Raw genomic sequence first — 19,249 nt, forward strand, 5'->3', positions numbered from 1 at the left:
CACTGCCTACAAATCTCTCAAGTTCCTTTAATTTTGCTCTACTTTTCCATTTTTTCATTAATATTTTCTTCTAAGAACAAGCAATCAACCAAAATAAATAAATAAATAAGCAAGTAAATAAATAGATAGTTGGTGTAGTAGTTAGTGTCAAAGCAAACCATCCATGCCTCCTCGTACATCTGGCTATGGGCGATGTGGCATAACCACTTTTTGGCAAAGCTTTCTTAATTTTTAAAAGATCCTGATGTGAACAATTTTATATGCGATAGTGTTGGGAATACTGTATCGTAAGGAAAATCTAAATGTATGAAATTAGAATGCTACATTAATTTTAAGTTTAAAGCACAAACTTCAAATCAAACTAGTAAGAAAACATTCAAGCTCTCAAGAGAATATCCCAACAAACATACAGAACGCATAGGGATGAAGAATTCCAGACTACCTGTTACAAACACGTAGCCAGCTTTGTGGGCAAGAGAAGCGCAGTGATGTTGTTTCCCTCGGCTTTAGCACGGCTTCTGACATAATCTCCTGGCTAAACTGGCGGGATATGGTTTGAATAAATGGACAATAAAGGTGGGTGGAAAACTGGCTGGACCACCATGATTAAAGAGTTTTGAGGATTGGTATGAAGCCCAGCCAGCGGCTAGCTGCTAGGGGTGTTTCTCAGAGGTTTTTCACGTTTAACATTTTTATTACTGACCTTGACTACAGTACAGAGCGGACCTGTGGTAAGTTTGCAGATGATACCAGGTGAGGGGAAGCAGGTGACATGCTTGAGGGCAGGGCTGCTGTCCAGAGGGTCCTCAACAGGAACAGAAACCTCAGGACAGAAAAATGAGACAGCAGTGTGCCCTTGTGGCAACAACGACGATAGCACCCCGGCTCCATTAGCAGGACAGCTGCCAGCAGGGCAAGGGAAGCGATTATTCTCCTCTGTGCATCACCCGTGAGACCACACCTGGAAGGCTTAGGCTAGATTTGGGGCCCCAGTACAGAAGTATCTCCGACTGGATTAAATCCAACGGAGGCAGCCAGAACTGTCACAGGGCTGGAGCACGAGGATGCACAAGGAAGACAAAGGAACGCTGTTCAGTCTTAAGAAGAGAGGATTTTATTACAGTCTTATCTAGTGTAAAAGCAGAAGGAAGAGGGAGCCAGGCTGCCTGGAGGTATACTGAGGCCAGAGTTAATGGGCGCAACACGAAACATGGGAAATCTCAATTAGATATTAGAAACTTTTTTGCCATGAGGGTGATCAAATGCCAAACTAGGGGCCCAGAGAAGCTGTGGGATTCCCACCTTGGAGATCCTGAAGGCTTGACCTGCTGAAGCCCCAGCCACCTGATCTACACAGGCCTGGATTGCGCCAGAGAGCTCCATGTCCAAACTGCTCTGTGGTAACAGTGACAGCCCTCAAAGCAGCATTTGCTAACAGAAATGGTTTATAACACAGATATTTAAAAAAATAAATTATACTGAATAGTTCATTGGCTTGATTTACTATATAATTATACCCATTTTTCTTTCTGATTCACCAGAACTGAAGTTGTAGGCAGACTGAATTAGGATGAGATTGGTAGTTACAGGAAACCAAAACCACCTTCTGCACACTCACACCTGCTCTGGCGTTAGCAGCATGGAAGATTGCTCTCTTCCAAATCGCAGGGCAAGAAGTTTTTGCTGGTGTTATCTGCCTGATGAGTGGGGACTGCCGCAGTGCAGTGACTGCTCCAAGGCAACGCCACTGCAAAAATCACGCACATCACCCACTTCCCTTCCCGTTGGGGGATTTCAGTGGGAACACATCACGTCTTGGAAAGGCTATTGGTGCCTTTCAGAGAAGTCAAGGATGACTAAAGAATGTACTAATCAAACTCACATATAAGAAACCACTGTCAGTGCTGACAAAATAGATTAAGACATGTTGCATCCTTGGCTTTTAGTGAAATGATTCTGGTGAAGCTTTGATGTCCTTGAACCTTGACAAGTTGGGTTAGATATAAGCACGGAAGTTTAAAAACCGGGTGTCAGTGCCAATTACAGCTTCTGCCTTGTCAACCTTGTCAGACACTGTTACTGCTTGTGCTTTGGTTTTCCCTAGAAGAATTCAACAGGGTGGAGTGATATGTCATGTTGTAACCTCTCGTATTCAATGGAGTCAACAGAAGGTGTTTTCAGCATGCCAGTGACATTCAGTTATGATCTCTCCTCTAACCGATAAGAAAGATCGATGTCTCCGCTATGACCAGTTAAGACAGATCAGAGAAAGCTGTCTGGAAGTCAATCCAGATAATGCATGAAACTTTGAGCTGGGAGGCAGGTGAATGACATAACAGGCAGTCCCAGCCTTTTGACTGCGAGAACATTACCTACAGTGCATCGTGATTCAGCTGACATTCGGCTGCTAAATTAGAAACAGTGAAAACCAACTCTTTAGCATTTGCTATCAATTAATAGCTGTATCCCTTCTTTTCTGATGCAGCTCTTCCAGCATTTTCCAAGACTGCAGACTCTGCAGCACTGCCATGTGGTGTATGCAGGACTGCTCTGAAGTACTTGGGGAGAGGGCTTGCGTGATGGCATGCAGCAGCAGGATTTCTGAGCAGAGCACAGAGAACACATCACCACACACCCTGCCTATGCTGGACGGCCATCATCAGAGTTAAGCAGAATGTAAAGCGATGACCACAGTGTAAAAAGCCACAGTTTTGGGCCCCGCCTGTTGAAGGGACATCCTCTCTGTTCACTACACAGTGGAGAGCAGAAGTAGGTGAGCTGGGCTGTCTCATTCCTGCGAGGGACAGCCGGCAGACCTAGCGCTGTAAGTTCTGTAAAAGCTTGCTTGTGAAAGCAAGCATTTGATACTCTGCTTCGCTTATAATTTCTGGCACTTACTTTGGCAGAGTTTGGGGGAGAAGACTGAAGACTCGGTGACAAATAAATTTGCTCGGGACATTATATTAAGGGTGCCAGGTGGTGATTTAGCATCTACAACTTTGAAGGCACTTGGGAGCCTGAACAGACTTCAGGTATCAACACGCTTTCACGAAAGGAACTTAAGCTGCAAATACTTCAAGTGCCTGATTAGATCTTGGGGAGGGAAGTCCTCAATTAGAAACACAATTTTAATTTTTTTAACCATTTCTTTGCCTCCTGACTTCCTTCAACTCTCTATACCTGAGGTCTCCCCAAAGTCCTTTCTCTCTGGCAATATGTTCTTGACCCTAGCTTGGGAACACAGGCTCTCAAAGGAGTCAAGAATGCCATTGTTCTGTGATGAAGTAGAGAAGCTTATCTTAGCTCTGAAAGTCTATTTACAACTTTCCATTAATACACTTCCCTAGCAAGGAGCCCAACTACAATGTCTCTATTCTCTTCCTTGATTAGTCCAGTTATTCTGGAAACTCTGGCAGCTTAGCAACAGATTCTGATGACCTAGAAAATTTCAACACACTAAAAAGCAGTATGTGTGGAACACGGAAGAGCTAAACTGGAGGGAAAAATAGCATGGTGAACAACTGCAGTCTTCACGTAGTGTCAGTGCATCCACCTCTACACACACTTCCTTGTATGCACCCTTCATTATAGAGGCGTATCTGCTATCTATAACTGTTAGTACACAAAATTCTCATCTCCCAAATGGTTTTCGTCCATGTTTCTTTGTCCGCCCTCCTCTTATCCTTTAATTCTTAGGAGCAATTAGGTTATTAAAGCTTTCACAGAAAACAAACCAAAAAGCCTCAAAACACAATGACCTTAAAACATGCAATATATTCCTGCATCATTTTTATGGAATGCATTTGACGTACATATATGATATAAAATTATTTCCTATTGCTATTACACTCTGGAATAATTCTAATATCACTTTTGGTGACTTGCTCCTTGACATATATAGTTCTTGTATTTAATGTCCTTTTATAAAAAACCTGATACTTGGATGCATTAAAAAAAAGAATGATTTATGGGTGGGTTTGAGTTTGTTTGTTTGTTTTTTCCTGTGTAGGGAAACACTAACTGTTTTTAAACAACTTCTGTGGAAAAGATTAAGAATTAGAGAATATCAGTGCCAGGCATTTTGAAACAAAATTACATACACATTATTCATTCCACAATGCTTAACTTAGTTCCACACAAACACTTCCCCACTTTTTGTTTCAGCTGACCAGACAGAACTAGAGCACTCACTATTTTTAAAATATTCTAACTGTGCATTAAATACTTGTGCATGTTTGCACCCAGACGAACATAAACACCTTACCTGTTCATATCTCATCAGTTCTATCATTTCCATAACACTGATAAAATGGTAACAGCGATCGGAGTGATCAACCACAAATGTAGGAAAAGGATGATTCTGCCAAATTCTCCATTCAGACAAGGAAAGTTTGTGAGTTTCCTCCTCTTCATGCTCCTGCAGCTTGAAATTAAGATTGACAAGGAAGTTTTAATCAAGAAATTGTTTAGCAAAACTAATGTCCACTTCTCTGTCAGGGACAATAAATACTCCATATGCAGAGAACTACCTAAACATCACCACAAAGGTTTAAGTCTTGTCTAAACCAAAAAAATTCCACAATTTGTGTTGTCACACCTTTTCATGGAAGACAGGTTATTTTAAGTGGTAAACTGACAGAAAAGCACCATATTTTTTCTGATTCAGAAAAGAGATTGTAAAACTTGGTTTTCATTTCAATAACACTTTTGCAGTTACAAAAGCAAGGGAATGAAAAAGCACAGATACAATACCATCATGATGAATATAGCATCCTGCATTAAATCCTTAGAAACAGGATATTTAATGGATATTGATAATATCCAGATAATAGAACTTAACAGATACTGAGAGGCTCTTTAATGCATTTTTAATTTGGAGACCTAACATCAAAGACCATTTTCAAATATCTAATTCCTAAATTCTTAACCTCAAAAGCCTACATATAATTCTGAAAACTGCATCTTTAATATAGATGTCTTTCAAATTTGTAGTTAACTTTGTTACTTAAGGTATCCTTTAGGCCTCATGTCAAAGGAAACATCATATTTAAGTTAAACTCACTGGTATTTCTTCCATGTTTTCTAAGGTTTCAAACCGAGTTTGAGGCAATATCGGTTCCTTTACTCCATCACTTTCCTTAATCCTGTAAAGTCTGTCCCATGTTTCAAATTCCTCAGGTGACAGAGACCAGTTCTCATGACCGTGTATTTGCTTTTGGCCTACCAGGAGGAAAACAGTATCAGGAAAACATTAACTACTTTAAGAAAAAGGATACACAGAATAAAAAGAACTTTGTATGATACCAGTCAAAAGAAAAAATACCTTCTCTGTGCCACAAGCAAAACAGATATAGAGAATATGATGTCAGAAACAAGTATCAAAATTGTTGCATATGTTATAATTATGGATAAAACTATTTATTAAAATTATCTATTGATTGTTTTGAGGGAAGGCATCGTATAAACAAAGATATAGATTGACAGAGAGATATAAGTAAATTAAAGGGCTATATGTCCCGAAGACAGTATAGCAAACAGGGAAAGCATATGGCTTGAATTTCTAAATATGCGTCTCTGAGACCCTGGGGAACAAACTGTAAATAAGTAAAAGGTTGCCCCCCCCCCATCTTTTTTTTTTTTTTTTTTTTTAAGTTACTCTCTAAATACTGGAAAGCAACATTAATTCGTTATAACAAAAATACTTGTTACTCATTTTTTTATTTGATCTCCCCTACTAAGGGCATGCACATGAATAAGAAGACAGAACCAGAAGTACTGTAAAAATTCTCCAGGAGCACAGAAAGGAAAAAAGAGGCTAATGAGTTTTACTTAAGACTCATAACCGTAAGTGGAAAGGTATAGGGCACCTGTGAGCACCAATGCTAGATAAAAACAAAACAAGTGCTCATATGGCAGCTTACTGAAGACAAGGTGCTGATGCAGCTTGGCTCTGGGTGAGCACGCTGCAGTGACCGAGAGAAACGGAGTCAGTTTCGGTAGGCTGGCAGCAAGCCGCGATAACTCTGCTATCCCCAAAAATGCCAAACCCCTCAAAACAGCCATCGGTGCTAACAGCAAAGGAATGTCCCAAGAATCGCTGTTGAGCGTGTTAAGAATGTCATAGCTTTCAGCCCAGATGTATGAAGCTTAGAGAAAAATAATTAAGTTGATGGTCACTCTGCAGACAGGATTTGGGATGAATCTGCAGCGATCGTCCTATAAAAGGAAGCAGCCCATACCACTCAGTCCTCTCAAGTTACAACTGCCAGAGACTGTCACCACAGGATGGTGTGACATATGTGTTAGAGACTCAAAAACTGATCCCTGAGAGTTCTAGGTTCGAGGCCTCTTCAGAAAAGGTCTTTCACAGCTGGAAAAAACTAACCAACACTGAAGTTTAAGGCCATCATTAAAAAACTCAGAAGATCAAAATTGCTACTAAAATATTTTTGATTCAATCCAGAAGAAAGCTGCTGGTGCAAAAGAAGCTTCCAAGTCTCCAGAGGTTCTGCTGGTTTTGCCCTACCGATGCAGAACAGTGCTTCCTTTGCTGGAACTGCGAATGGGTGGGGGGAGTGGGCAGGGAACAACGACAGGTAAAGCAAGGAGCACGATACTTCTGCTGAGGTCACTTTTACCCCGTAAATTTGATATTCATGCTCCCATACACAGCACAAATGGCTTGTCTGGGGCAGACATGACTGCAGAAAAAGTTGCAATTGGTATTTTAGGGAAGCCATGTCAGTGACCGAAAAAAAATAATAATTCCAAAATAGGCGTAGCTGAAGTTAGTTAAAAACTCCCACCCACCTCATTAGGAAAGTTTCGTGTAGCTCAAGCAGTGAAAGGTGCAACCCAAGAAAGACAAAGCTAAAACATTCTCAAAAAAAAAATTAATAATAAAACACATATATATATATATACACACAAGGAAGCAGGCAAGCGACTGAATTTTCAGATGTAAAAGGCCAGATGCCTGAATCGGATAAAGATATTTCTCTACTGAGAAAAGCAGGACAAGACAAAGCTGGTACAAGGCACATATAAAGTGTTTTATTCTTAACACAGCACACAAAGCAGGGTGTCTTCCTCCTACATGGATGTTGTCAAGACATGAAATCTGAATTTAAGGAACAGAAGTGCATAAACACATCCTCGGTTAACTGTTTTGGTGGGTTTTTTTTCAAAGAAAATAAACATCGAAAACAGCAGTTTTCTGCAGTATTTCCGTAGTTTTCTGACAATCATTTCAGAAGGTGATGTGCATTACTATGCACGTTTAATTCAGATAGATCAACTCAGAAAAATATATCAGCCATCCAAAGGCCTGGACAGAACTATATTAAAAGACATGGGCAACTGGAAAGGCATAGCTCCCCCCCCCCCAAGGTCTAAAAGAGTAAGGAAGGCATTGGTATATTTTAGAAAGAGACAATAAAAGAAGTGTACTTCGTTAAGATAAAAACAGCAATTAAAAAACCCGATGAAATTATAAAATTGATCAAAAAAACCACAGCTATAGACAACTTATAAATTGATGCAATCTGAAAAAAATGAGATTTCATCTAGACAAATGCAATGAAAAAAAAGAAAAACAAAAGAAATAACTGATGGCTTAAAAATCACATTCAGCTACCAGGAACAACAGGGTATGCAGAGAGTGCATTTTAAGGCACCTCAGCTATTTTTTATCGTGCTCATTGTGGTTTCATACCTCTCACAGAGCAGGAAGATTGGCAAAGAACTTGCATAGATAACGTTAGACACGATTATCCAGACCTTTCAGCACTTCCATCTTTTCAATTACTTTGTGGGACAGTTATTCTCATTAAAAGTAAAAAAAAAAGATGATCATAAAAAAACCCATGAGTTGTCTCCAAAGAGATATGTTCAGAGATTTTTCCTCAAATGAGTCTAAGCCATGTTAAGCACAAAGCTATTATTTTTAAAATACTTTTGATTTCACTGCACTTAATAGGCTATTTAATTTTCACGAGCACTGTAAAAAAACACAATTAAAAAACCAACCAAACAAAAAACAAAACAGAGAGAGAAAAGAATCTCAAACTGTAAGAAACAGTATAAGAGGACTGATAAGTAATTGGATTTTTGATCTCGTTGCTACATTGTTGAGGAAAAGCTCATATAACTGAAGAACACACTTGTTTAGTGATGGGACAAGACAAGAATAACGTGTCCTTCTGGTACTGAAAAACATAAAGTTTATGAAACAGGTTGTGAAATGGAAAGATAATGTAAAATTAATAGAAATTGAATAAAATGAAGTACAGGAAATATATAATTTTTAGTAGAAAAGGAGAATGCTTGAAATTACTATGAGACTTCTGGCCTTGGTACTTCACTTTCTGTGAACATGTATTCTTCCATGGACAAACCTGAAGAACAACTGAACCTCAAGAACAAATGAAAAGTAAGAAAGCACAAATAAGAACATACACAGCTTATTCATTACTATTAGCTTTTTTCAATTTTACAATGTGGAAAGGGCACTGAAATAAGGAGAGGAGAAAATGAAAAAACCAAGACCTTTCTTCCTCTTCTTTCTGAGTTTTATCTCAAAAATCATTATCATTAAAATCAGAAACAGCCACTTGCTTCATACAGTAATGAAGGGGACTTCAACACAAACTGGTGTTCAATAATTTGCGCTCCTGTAACACTTGTTTGCAAGACAGGCACTCAATCATGTTCACCCTCAGCGACTGGCAGACCTCCGTGCACACTGTGTACTTCAATTGTGGCAGCTGCTAGGCTATTTCACACAAAAGGAACCTGGTAATTACAGCCTTTGAAGTGGCTGAAAGACAGCAGGAAATAATGTTCCACATATTATCTTCTTTATGCACTTACTGCCTCTCATTTCTCTTTCCTAAGAGTAACTTAGAAACTTTCTAAAACGATTATTTTAGTTCTATGGTTTGCTCTGCTTATTTTCTTGCACGTTGTGTCTGTTTATTCCATCCTCGGTTTTCCTCGCTGGCTGCCACCCGGGCTGTGCACAAACCCCAGAGAAGCGTGCCTTACAGAAGGCTCCGGAGGCATAACGGGCACCGTCACCAGGAGCACCATCACAACTGTGCTACAGCTGTGTCTGCAGCATGTGCAAACTTAAAAGTTTGGGCTGAGGATGGCATGTACAGACTGATTTCTTGATAATAATTCCTCTCCGTTACGTCCCTACCCTGCAAAACAGGAGATAGCATGAACTGTTTTGGAAGCCAAAGAGGAAGTTGAATTTTCTTCTGCAATATTTTGTAGCTTGCTTCCTCTTTCTAAGTTCAGCCTTTTGTTTGCCCTGTATGGTGTTTGGAAAGAGATCAGATACAGATTTTTGTAACAATTTCTGTGATCAGAAGCATTTAAAACACACTAATTCTAAAGTCTAAATACTCAGAGATTGAAATACGAAGTTTCCCAAGAGTTTTTATGTGAATATGAAATATGAAGTTTTTAAGAGTTGGTTTTTTTTCTTTCAAGAAGTTGCTATTGGTCTTTACAGAAAGCACTTAACCAAAGAGATCGAGCACAATGATTTCCAAGTATTTACAAAACTTAGCTCTTTCTTCTTATCTTATGATTTTGTACGGTTTGCTGAGCATTTCATTGCCATGTAACTGCATCAACTAAAGAGCCATATCTCTTTTTAGATTAATTTTCTTCCAATATAAATAGCCTACCCTTGATTCCTCCTTTTGCTCCCCTCAAAATCCTTCAGTTTTCAAGCATTTCTGTTTTATTATCATTTACAAAGGTACTTTTCTTTGATTAAAAAATCCACTATTAAGTCTAACTGTTAAAGCTCAAAACCAGATTTGGCTCGGAATTATCACTAAATATTTCAGTGACAGTTATGCCGCCTGACATAGGTCTATCAGAAGCCTTTAAGAAGACGTCTTAACATTTGCCTCTTCTGTTTGTAGCTGGAGTTTCTGACCTTCAGGCACTGACTCCATGAGAAGCTCTATGGAAAAAGACAAAATGAATGTCTGATTTGAAGTAGAGATATTTAAGGACAAGACCGTGATTTGAGGATGTTAAAGGAAAAGGATGAGGAATCAAAGCAACAGTCAGCACAGGATCATAGTCAAAAGGCTACAGCTGACAGAAATTATGCTTTTCCTAGAGACCCAAAACTCATGTGAGCATGCCGGTTTGATGTGCTGTAATATAACAACATGAGATAGCAGCTTACGCAGTGCTTAGAAAAGCACCATAATCCTCTTACCGGTGACATAGGAAAAGAGAGCAGATTTATGCTGCAGGGAACTAGGTCTTCTCCCTTTGGAAAGCTTTCCTGAATTGCTTGGTTCATATTTTTCAGCAGTAATAAACATTTTATGCAACTTTGGATTTACGCCTTCTGGAATCATGCGTGGGCTATGCTGGTAGAAATGAAGCATTTTGTTTCCTGAAATAGCTTTGTGGATGCTCCTTTTGTTAGACTGGCTTTGATTGTAAGTCTGTAAAAGAAAAGATAAATCATATGTTGTTGGATTGTTTTTTCACATGATTTGTTCAAAAGTAAAAGAACATCTGAGTGTCTGTCAGGTTTCTCATTATTTTATGTTCCATCATCAAAATGTTTTTTGGAGGTTTTTTTCTGCAAACACAATTAAAACGAAATATGATGCAAGGCCCCGAGAGCCAACCATATTGCGTCTTCCCTCAATATCGCCAGGCAGGTCAACATAATTGCTTGTTCAAGTTCTTGAACTAGTGCCAATGTACAGCTTTTTAGTGTTTGTAAATAGATCAGAAGGCGGCACAGCACCTGACAGAGAAACACAGTCCTTGCCTGTGGGAATTTACAGTCCGTAAGATACAGGCATGATGTCAATTAGATTACATCAGAAACGAAAAAAGGAGGTCAAGCCAAAAAAAGGCATAAGGTTATTTGTTAATGTCATACATGCTCCAAGTTCTTTTAATTACACTTCATTTTTATTGTGCAACAGAGAAACCAGGACAAAGATGGAGAAACTAAGGAAAGAAACTGGGGGCAAAGAAACAAATATTTCTTGTCCTAATATTCTTCTCTGAGTCTCTCTGACAGGTCACCAATGGAGACAGCACACCCAGTTAGACTACGAGCTCTGAGTGTGATGTTATGGCAGCTACGCTCTTCTGAGAGGTGATCTTTGGAAGCCAGGGTTAGAGGACACAGACAGAAGAATATGCTCTCTGAATAAAACGGGAAGAGGTTAACAGCTAGCTCTAATAAACTGTCCCTCAGGCATTCCAACATATATCTTTCTAATCCTAGAACAGGCAGAAAACTCTTTTTATGGGAAAAAAACCATGTATTACCAAACTCATTGCTTAAAAGAACTGTTACTTTGCTGTTACTAAGAAAGGATGTTTCCTTTTCCCTTGTTTCACAGAGCTTGGCCTGATAGGAGCCTGAGAGGCTATGAGCTCCCTGGTGCTTCTTTTTTTTTTTTACTGGTTTAAACCTGCAGCTAACAGCTCCCTCCCAGGCTGATGCACATGCAGCTAAGCTGTCACAAGACATTAAAAATCCCAAAACACAGCACATCATGGAATACAGCCGAATTAGAAAGGTAGACGATCCGTCAGCCGAACGCTCAGGGAAGCCGGGGCATTAGCAGGGTGTAGCCCGTGACGTGCAGCGCACCGCTGAGAGCGAGTGTGCATCCACGTGGGACAGCTGCACCAGGCAGGGAAACGTGGGGAGGCGAGTACTGGAACAGAGTAATAAACACTTCTGTAAAGAAGATTCTTGTCGAAAGGCAAACTTCCAGACCTGCATTTACTAATTTTTCCCGATAAAATGTCTTTAAAAGCTTTATAATTGACTTGAAGTGGTTTGTTTTAAAACAGATTCCCACAAGTTAATACCAGACCATTAATTACTCGGCTGCAAGTTATGTGATGGGGAAGAATCCCCACATTAACAGACCTGGAAGGAGACTCAATCAAAAACAGAAAAAAACCAAACGAAAAATTCCAAACAAAAGAACAACAACAAAAAAACCCCCAAGCAAAATCAAACAAAACCAATATTGTTCGGCAATTGAATTTACTTCATGATCTCAAAAAAACAAAAAAAAAAAAAAATATTATCCTACCTGGGAGAAGGTTCTGCTTCAAAGATTCCTGAGAAAATCTGAAGATTCCAGTAATCTAACTACTTTAGTTGACACTCAAGGAATTTAAGGGACCATTTTAATATTCCATTACAGAGCAGAGCTTCCAGTAGTAACCAGACTTCATATGCAGCAGGAGAAAATATCTACTTACAAATACCATTCACTTTAATAATTTTTAACTGCCATCCCTTCAAAGAGGCTTTTTTCCTCAGGCAGGACTCTTTGTACCTCCATTTAGAACTAAATGCCTGCTACGTGCAAATTAAACCATAGGCACAACACCGACTGGAATAAATGCAATAATAGGAAGACTCTGACATTCTGGGTTTCAAATTAGCTTACACAGATCTCAGACGTCTCTGTCGTGAATTCTGAACCAACTCAGAACCAACCTCACAAGTAACCCAAACCAGCGAAGAATAAAATCAATTTCAGCCAGTGACGTGCACCCTAAAAATGCCCTGCATTCAAACAGGGGGTACACAATGAAAACGTAAAGATGCAGGTTCACATTATTCTGCCCCCATGCTCACCTAGGAGATGCCAACAGGGACTGCCTTGCCTCCTGCTCCTCCTCCCTCACCCGGGCTGTGCCAGCCTCCTTGGCGCAGGCCCGACAACGGCAGGCCCACGGGATGAAGCCGGGCGGCGTGCCAGCTCGGCTGAAACTCCATCCCCCTGCTCACAACTCACGGCTTAGATTGCCACTGGTACATTAGTTTACCAAGGGCAGCCTGCGCTCAAAGATGATTAATTATACTCCGAGTTGAGTGCTGAGGTTCAGAAATTTAGCAAAAGTAGATTTCCACTTAAGCTGATCTCTTCAGACCTCACACACAAGTCTGCTACCACTAAGCACTTGTCCGAAAGCACAGTGTCGTCAGCGGGTCAGAGCGAGACGCTGCCAGCCCTCCCCCTCGCCGAGCTCCAGCCCTATCTCGTCTACACCTTGTTCTGTACCCTTGGCAAAAAAAATAATGGATAAACTGAAATTCAGAATATACATCTACAAAATAAGTGTTACAAAGGGTTCAAGCCCTTCACATCACGGAAGCGCACATATTTTTCGAATATTGTGGGCTACTATACTTACTTGTAGGGGTAGTTAAAATGGTTCTAGGAGTGCTCTGGATTGCTGCGATTTTTAAAAAAATAGTTGAAACATACAAATATAGTATCCTGGAACAGACTAAACAAGTCACTTTGTTTTCCCAGCGAGAAGAAAGCAACTCACCCGTTCCTCCCGCCCTTCGGCGAGGATGACAACGATCCTGCCTCGCCGCCTGCGCCCCGTTCGGCCCATCCTCTGCACAAGGCGAATTGGACTTTTCTGAGCGTCAAAGCAGATGATGAGATCCACTTCTCCGATGTCTAAGCCTTCTTCCCCAACACAGGTAGAGACCAGAGTGTTATACCCACCTTCACGAAAGCGTTTTACCACCTGAATAAGTGATTAAAACTAGATTTAACAGGTTAGCCAAAAGCCCCTTATATACACTTTGCAGGTTTTTTAGGTTCAGACAGAAGTTGAAAAAGTTAATTTATATTTTAAAACCACAAAATTAAGTCTTTCTCAATTTGTCAACTACTAGCTCACGATCAAATGCCACAAGCTAACGTTATCAATGGCAACATATCAACTCTTCAATTCTAAAATAAAGGGGGGAAAAAAGAACACCTTATTCTGACTCCAATCATGTAATTCTTCTAAAACTGATTCTTCCCAACTTTACAATTAAGTATTTTGGGGCATTTTCAGGGGGAGTTGCATTCTGTGGTAGGGTTTTTGTGGTTGTTTGTTTTGTTGTTTTTTTTTTTTTTAAACTTTGCTAGATCAAAATTTAAGGATATATCTTATTTTTTCTACATACAAGGAAAAAAAAAAAACCTAAGCAAGTATTTGACTATCTCCCCAGATTTTCAAATATATGTAAGTTAGCAGTTAATATAATGTAAATATATAAAATATTTCTACTTTCACATTCTGTTCAGCGAGTATAATTTTGGATACTCCAAAAGCAATTGAACTATATAGGAACTTACTAATGACACTTTAAAATTCAGTCACTGCCATACAATCGCTATTGATACTCATGTAGTTGTTTACACAATTAATACTCTTTATCACCATTTCCTAATACAAGTCTCATCTTTTCTTTACCTCAAGTTGTTCCTTTTGTGTGAAGCCTTTTGTGTTCTTTCCTGTCGAGTGGCCAACAAACATCATTACTCTAACAGCTGGGCTAAGCCTGGAAAGCATTTCTGCAATTTCTTGCACGCTATCTCGAAACGATGAGAAGATCATCACTCTGGTATCCACAGTGTCTGCAGATGTACTTTCAGCTGTGACCTGATCTGTTTAATTTTGAAAAGCCGGAAAAACATTTTTATGCATCATTTAAAAATAATTGCCAATAAAAAAGTAAGGACAGGTCATCCCACAAGCTACACATTCACAGCTCTCATCTCACTTACTGGGAAGATTTTGTAAAAGCATATCTCATTTTGGTTTTTTTCAAAGAAATTTTATTCAAAAGAAATGTAATTAAAAAAATATAATAAATCTAAGTAAATAAATAATAATAAAAAAAACCACAACCAAAACAGCAGGGAAAACTGGCAATTAGGAGCCTCTCTCGGCCTATTTAGGCCAATATCCCAGAAAATGCTCAAACAATTGCTCTTTGGAATCAAAGCAGTATTCTAATTTTGGAGAATGTACACCAACTATGGTGAGGATGTCTGAGCTACCATTATTAATGTTACTTTAAAAACCTCAGGTTTGATGGCAAGTGTCTTAAAACAAGTTTGAGATGCCTTCTTTCAAAAAGCCTACAATTTGACTTTTAAATCTGCTACTTAAATGTCCCCAGGCCAGCTGAGGTTAGCAATATATAGCAATGAAAACCAGTTTACCATTAGTCTAGGATACAGCACGGTAGAACAAAAGAGATGTCGATCAACTTTCTGTGATTTACTAGAGCAAGCTATCTCTAGTTCTACAGCTTAGGATCCTCATGACAGCAGAAATGTGCAAGAACTTACCTTGACACTATAATTTGTTGCTCTGAATGATCTCCCATCATAGAATCAGAGCCATTTAGGTTGGAAAAACCTTTCAGAAAATCTAGTCCAACCGTTAACCTAGCACTGCCACGTCCACCACTAAACCATGTCCCTAAGTGCCACATCTACACCTTTTTTTTTTTTTTTAACACTTCCAGGGATGCTGATCACAACTGATTATCTCTTATTTCAACATCAAAGGTATCTTTTCCCTTTTCAAAGAAAAGGGAAAAATAATTGCATTGATACAGAATTTTTTAGCAAGGTGCCTTTGACCAAAACCATGTTTCTTAAGTTATACCATCACAGTTTTTGTCTTTGGGCACTAAGTTTTGGGGTTGTAGGGTTTTTTTCTTTTTTTCTAAACATATAATGGTATCTGCCCTCATGAGCACAAGCAAAAGCTATCTATGCAACATGCAAATCTTGAAGAGTCAGCTTCCACTTAACCAAATACTAAACCAACATGCCCATTACTGCACGCTACAAAGTAAAAACCTACCATGTTAAAAAAACAGACTCTCAAAGGATACAACCGGTATTGTATTGTATATACATGAATATTTGAAATTGGCACAGCTTGCATGCATTACCTAGCCACAGCCCTCAGATCAAGCCAAACAGATTCCCAGCGATAAAGAACTTTTGCACAATTCTCCACAAAACACCTTTATCTCATTAAAAGAAAGGTTAGACAAAGAATTCAAATTCTCAAGACTGAATGTGTAAAAACCTGTTTCCCGAACATCCAAAGAACAGTCACTTGGAGCTTGACAACAGTTTCACACTATGCCTGTAATTCCAGTGTCAACCTGTTCCTTGAAGTTAAAGCATTAAGTGTAACAGGTAAGTATGTGTATATTTCTGACCAACTATCAGAAATTCCAGTTTAGTTTTTAGTTGCATGCATCTACATGCAGAAATGCTTTCAGCAGCTTAAGTCAGAAAGGAGAAACCGAAGCTAACCGTTCTGCCCATTTAAGATGAGCGCGCAGGCAGATTATGAAGATGGCTGCCTCGGGTCAAAACAAATTCACTCTTGAGGCTGACAGCCAAGGAGGTCAGACAAGAGGATCTCCAGAGGTCTCTTCCAACTAGGCTAAATTATTCTGTGATATTGTACTGCACTGTGGAATGGGAGGTCATCTGTCAAATACAAAAACCAGTCCCCAGTGAGGGCCTAGAAATGAAACTGTGCTGTGAATATGATTCAATATTTTTAGCTAGGAACCAGACAATTGCAACACTGATATAATGTGTTCTGCATAATTTGCCATCCAGAGAAGACTGAAAAGCTAAATATTTCATAATAAGTGCAGGTTGGACATATCTTACATGAGTTCATGTTACTCTCCTTCACAATCTTTACACTGAACAACATTATTCTATAGCTATTTTTAGTACAGTCTCATGACTTGAATAGCAATAATGCTCAGTAGCATCTGCCCCTGTACTGTAAAAAAAAAAAAAAAAAAAATATACAGATACACTGCTGCCATTACTTCCTTGACTCACCTAAAGCCAGACTTAGAAAATTCAACACGTTAGCAGCCCATAATCAATCTGACAAGTAATCCAGGTATGGAAGATTAACTGGGAGAAGCTCATTATGCTGAGCCTACATTTCTTAAGGGCTGGCTAGAATGTTATCTTGCACTTACCTGAATTGCTGGTAAGTCCATCTGGCAAAGCAGGGGTGATAGCTACGTGCTCAGGAAGCTCAGACATAACCTGGTTGATCACTAGTTGGAAGTGGTTTAGTTTGCACAAGCAACTTGGCACTACTCCCACAAGTTCTCATGTGAGAGGTTTCATATTTCAAATGCAGCAAAAAGAGCTAGCGTTGTTCCCGATACGGCTAATGACTTAGAGGTACTGACACTCTCTGTCTCAAATGTATGGCTTTTCAAGGAAAATGCTCTGCAGAAGTACTTATTTGTTTTAAAAATTACATGGGAATAAACACAATAAGTTATGATGCAGAGTAGTTCAGTAATGCATAATTGGAACAAAGCAGAGTTAAGTTCAGGAGTTTTGTTTGCTTCTGATTTTTTTTTTCCCTAGAAATACTACACACTTGCATGGGTTCCTGAAACAAATGCTGCATGTATTTTCCACTGCTCATATAATGACTAAGGCTTTTATTTCAGACCCTTCTGATGGAGCAAAGATACATGCAATTATGCCTGGAATCCTAATAAGTACTCAAATTTTTGTTGACAGACTCATGACAAATTCTTGTCTGGAGGAGGGAGAAATCAGGACATGGGTGCGTACTCTATTCAGCCAGAGTCCAAAACCAGAAATTAGGTTGTAACTACTTGTGTACATGTGAATTTAGAGTTTACTTGCAAGAAACAGGGATTAAGGGTAGAAATACAGGTTTGGGGTTATTGCTCAAAAGGTATCACCAGAGACACCACGACACAGTGAATAAGGCGGCAAATAAATAAATTCAGTGTCTCACTATTTCTGTCTACTGCCCGGTGCATTTGGTTTGGAGATACACAAGCTCTACAGGAGACACAAGCTGGAGCTTACTACATTCCCTAGGTTACTAGAATAGCTCCAACTCTGTGATCAGTCTATGAATTGTAAAGTGCTTTCTGACCTTGCTTTGAGGACTGTTTTTTTGTACTTGCTTGAAAAATTAACTACATGCATTGAGAGAACTACATTCAGGACTCTGCATTATATCCCCCACGGCCTTGCCTTGCACATTAGTTACGAGGATAAAGAAGGTTACAGGGAACAGGAGCAAGGAAGGACAGCAAGAAAGCCGAACACACCTAGCTCAGGATATAACCAAATGTGGTACCATAGCTCACCAACTATGCCACAAAATATTATGCATTTCTTCTTTCACAATTACTGTAATTTTGCATTTATAACAGTAAATATTTACGGTTCATGTCTACTCACTTCAGAGGTTCATGCACACAGACACAAAACACAAAATCAAAATATTTGTATATTAATTACCTGTTAGTAATATTAAAAGACATGTCTGACCAACATTGCAAGGTAAAACATATCTGATGGGATTCATATGACAGCAAAAATCCATGCTATCAAAAGAAGATGGAAGAGTGTTAAATATAGAACACAGTTAAAGTAACTCCAGTACAGAATACAGAATTTGAAAACAAAAGGAATAGCTTAGAAAGACACCGTTACAGGAAACAAGACAGTGGCATGGACAGAGGCAGGGAGGACAGAAAGAAGTATGAATGGAAAGGGGGGTGGAGGGGAGAAGTGATTTGATTAAGTGAATTTGGACATATTCTAAACTAACAAACCCAGAAATGACGAAACTTAAAGTCGCCTACTAGAAAGCAGCCATCATTTAAAGTGTATTCTGAGAATCAAGCATCTAAGATAAGAAAAAGAAAACCCCAAACCAAAAACAAAATGGAAGGACAGGTCAGAAATCATCAGAACTTCACAGAGCACAATGATCCAAACAGACACGGAAAAAAGTAAAGAAGCTGCAAAAACATTTAGTTACTGATATCGCCATTCCAAAAGCAGCAACTGGATCAAAAAGCTGAAATTTCCTAATTCCAGAGACATCTGAACGATTCAGAATACTTTGTTTCATAGTCTCAATGCTACCGTATGACATATTTTTGTTCTCCATTTCAGTCAAGATGAAAAAAATGAGACACGGATGAATGCAACTGAAGGTTTTAAACTTCAAATTGATGCCTTAGAGTTTGTCATTCTTTGCAACAGGCTGGATAACAGCACTTTTATCCTTAAGCTCCATAAATATGTTGCATGTAACTGCAGGAGGTAATGGTAGCACTGCACTGAGTGATGGTCTCCAGAACAAATTCTGTGACCATGAAAATCTTGAGACATAGTAGCACTAGGAATGAGTTTACTATCACTATTTTTTATATAAACTGTTCTAACAGCTTAAATCAAATGAATAATAACTTATAGAATGTTTTTTTCTTAAAGTAGTGTTATGGTATAGTTCTTCTGAAGAGGACTTTTCCATACAAAACATATACAAACATACAGAACAATAAAGAAGCACTTGAACA

The 19,249-nt window shown here is 39.1% G+C and overlaps 1 protein-coding gene across 5 annotated transcripts in view; it reads right to left on the reverse strand.

Moving 5' to 3' along the window:
• Positions 1-19,249, reverse strand: part of FANCM (FA complementation group M) — a 545,047-nt gene that overhangs the window by 494,298 nt on the left and 31,500 nt on the right. For all 5 annotated transcript variants that reach the window (XR_008822876.1, XM_056345041.1, XM_056345042.1 and 2 more), the window contains exons 9-13: positions 14,293-14,486; positions 13,366-13,572; positions 10,247-10,481; positions 5,063-5,220; positions 4,265-4,423 (exon numbers count right to left, since the gene is read on the reverse strand). Coding sequence is in view for 4 of the 5 variants with exons in the window: in XM_056345041.1 (XP_056201016.1) it covers positions 4,265-4,423; positions 5,063-5,220; positions 10,247-10,481; positions 13,366-13,572; positions 14,293-14,486 (953 nt within the window). In the remaining variant the exon portion in view is untranslated. The remainder of the gene's footprint in view (positions 1-4,264; positions 4,424-5,062; positions 5,221-10,246; positions 10,482-13,365; positions 13,573-14,292; positions 14,487-19,249) is intronic.

This window comes from Falco biarmicus, chromosome 7 (assembly GCF_023638135.1).
Source record: "Falco biarmicus isolate bFalBia1 chromosome 7, bFalBia1.pri, whole genome shotgun sequence".
In the NCBI taxonomy this organism is placed as follows: domain Eukaryota; kingdom Metazoa; phylum Chordata; class Aves; order Falconiformes; family Falconidae; genus Falco; species Falco biarmicus.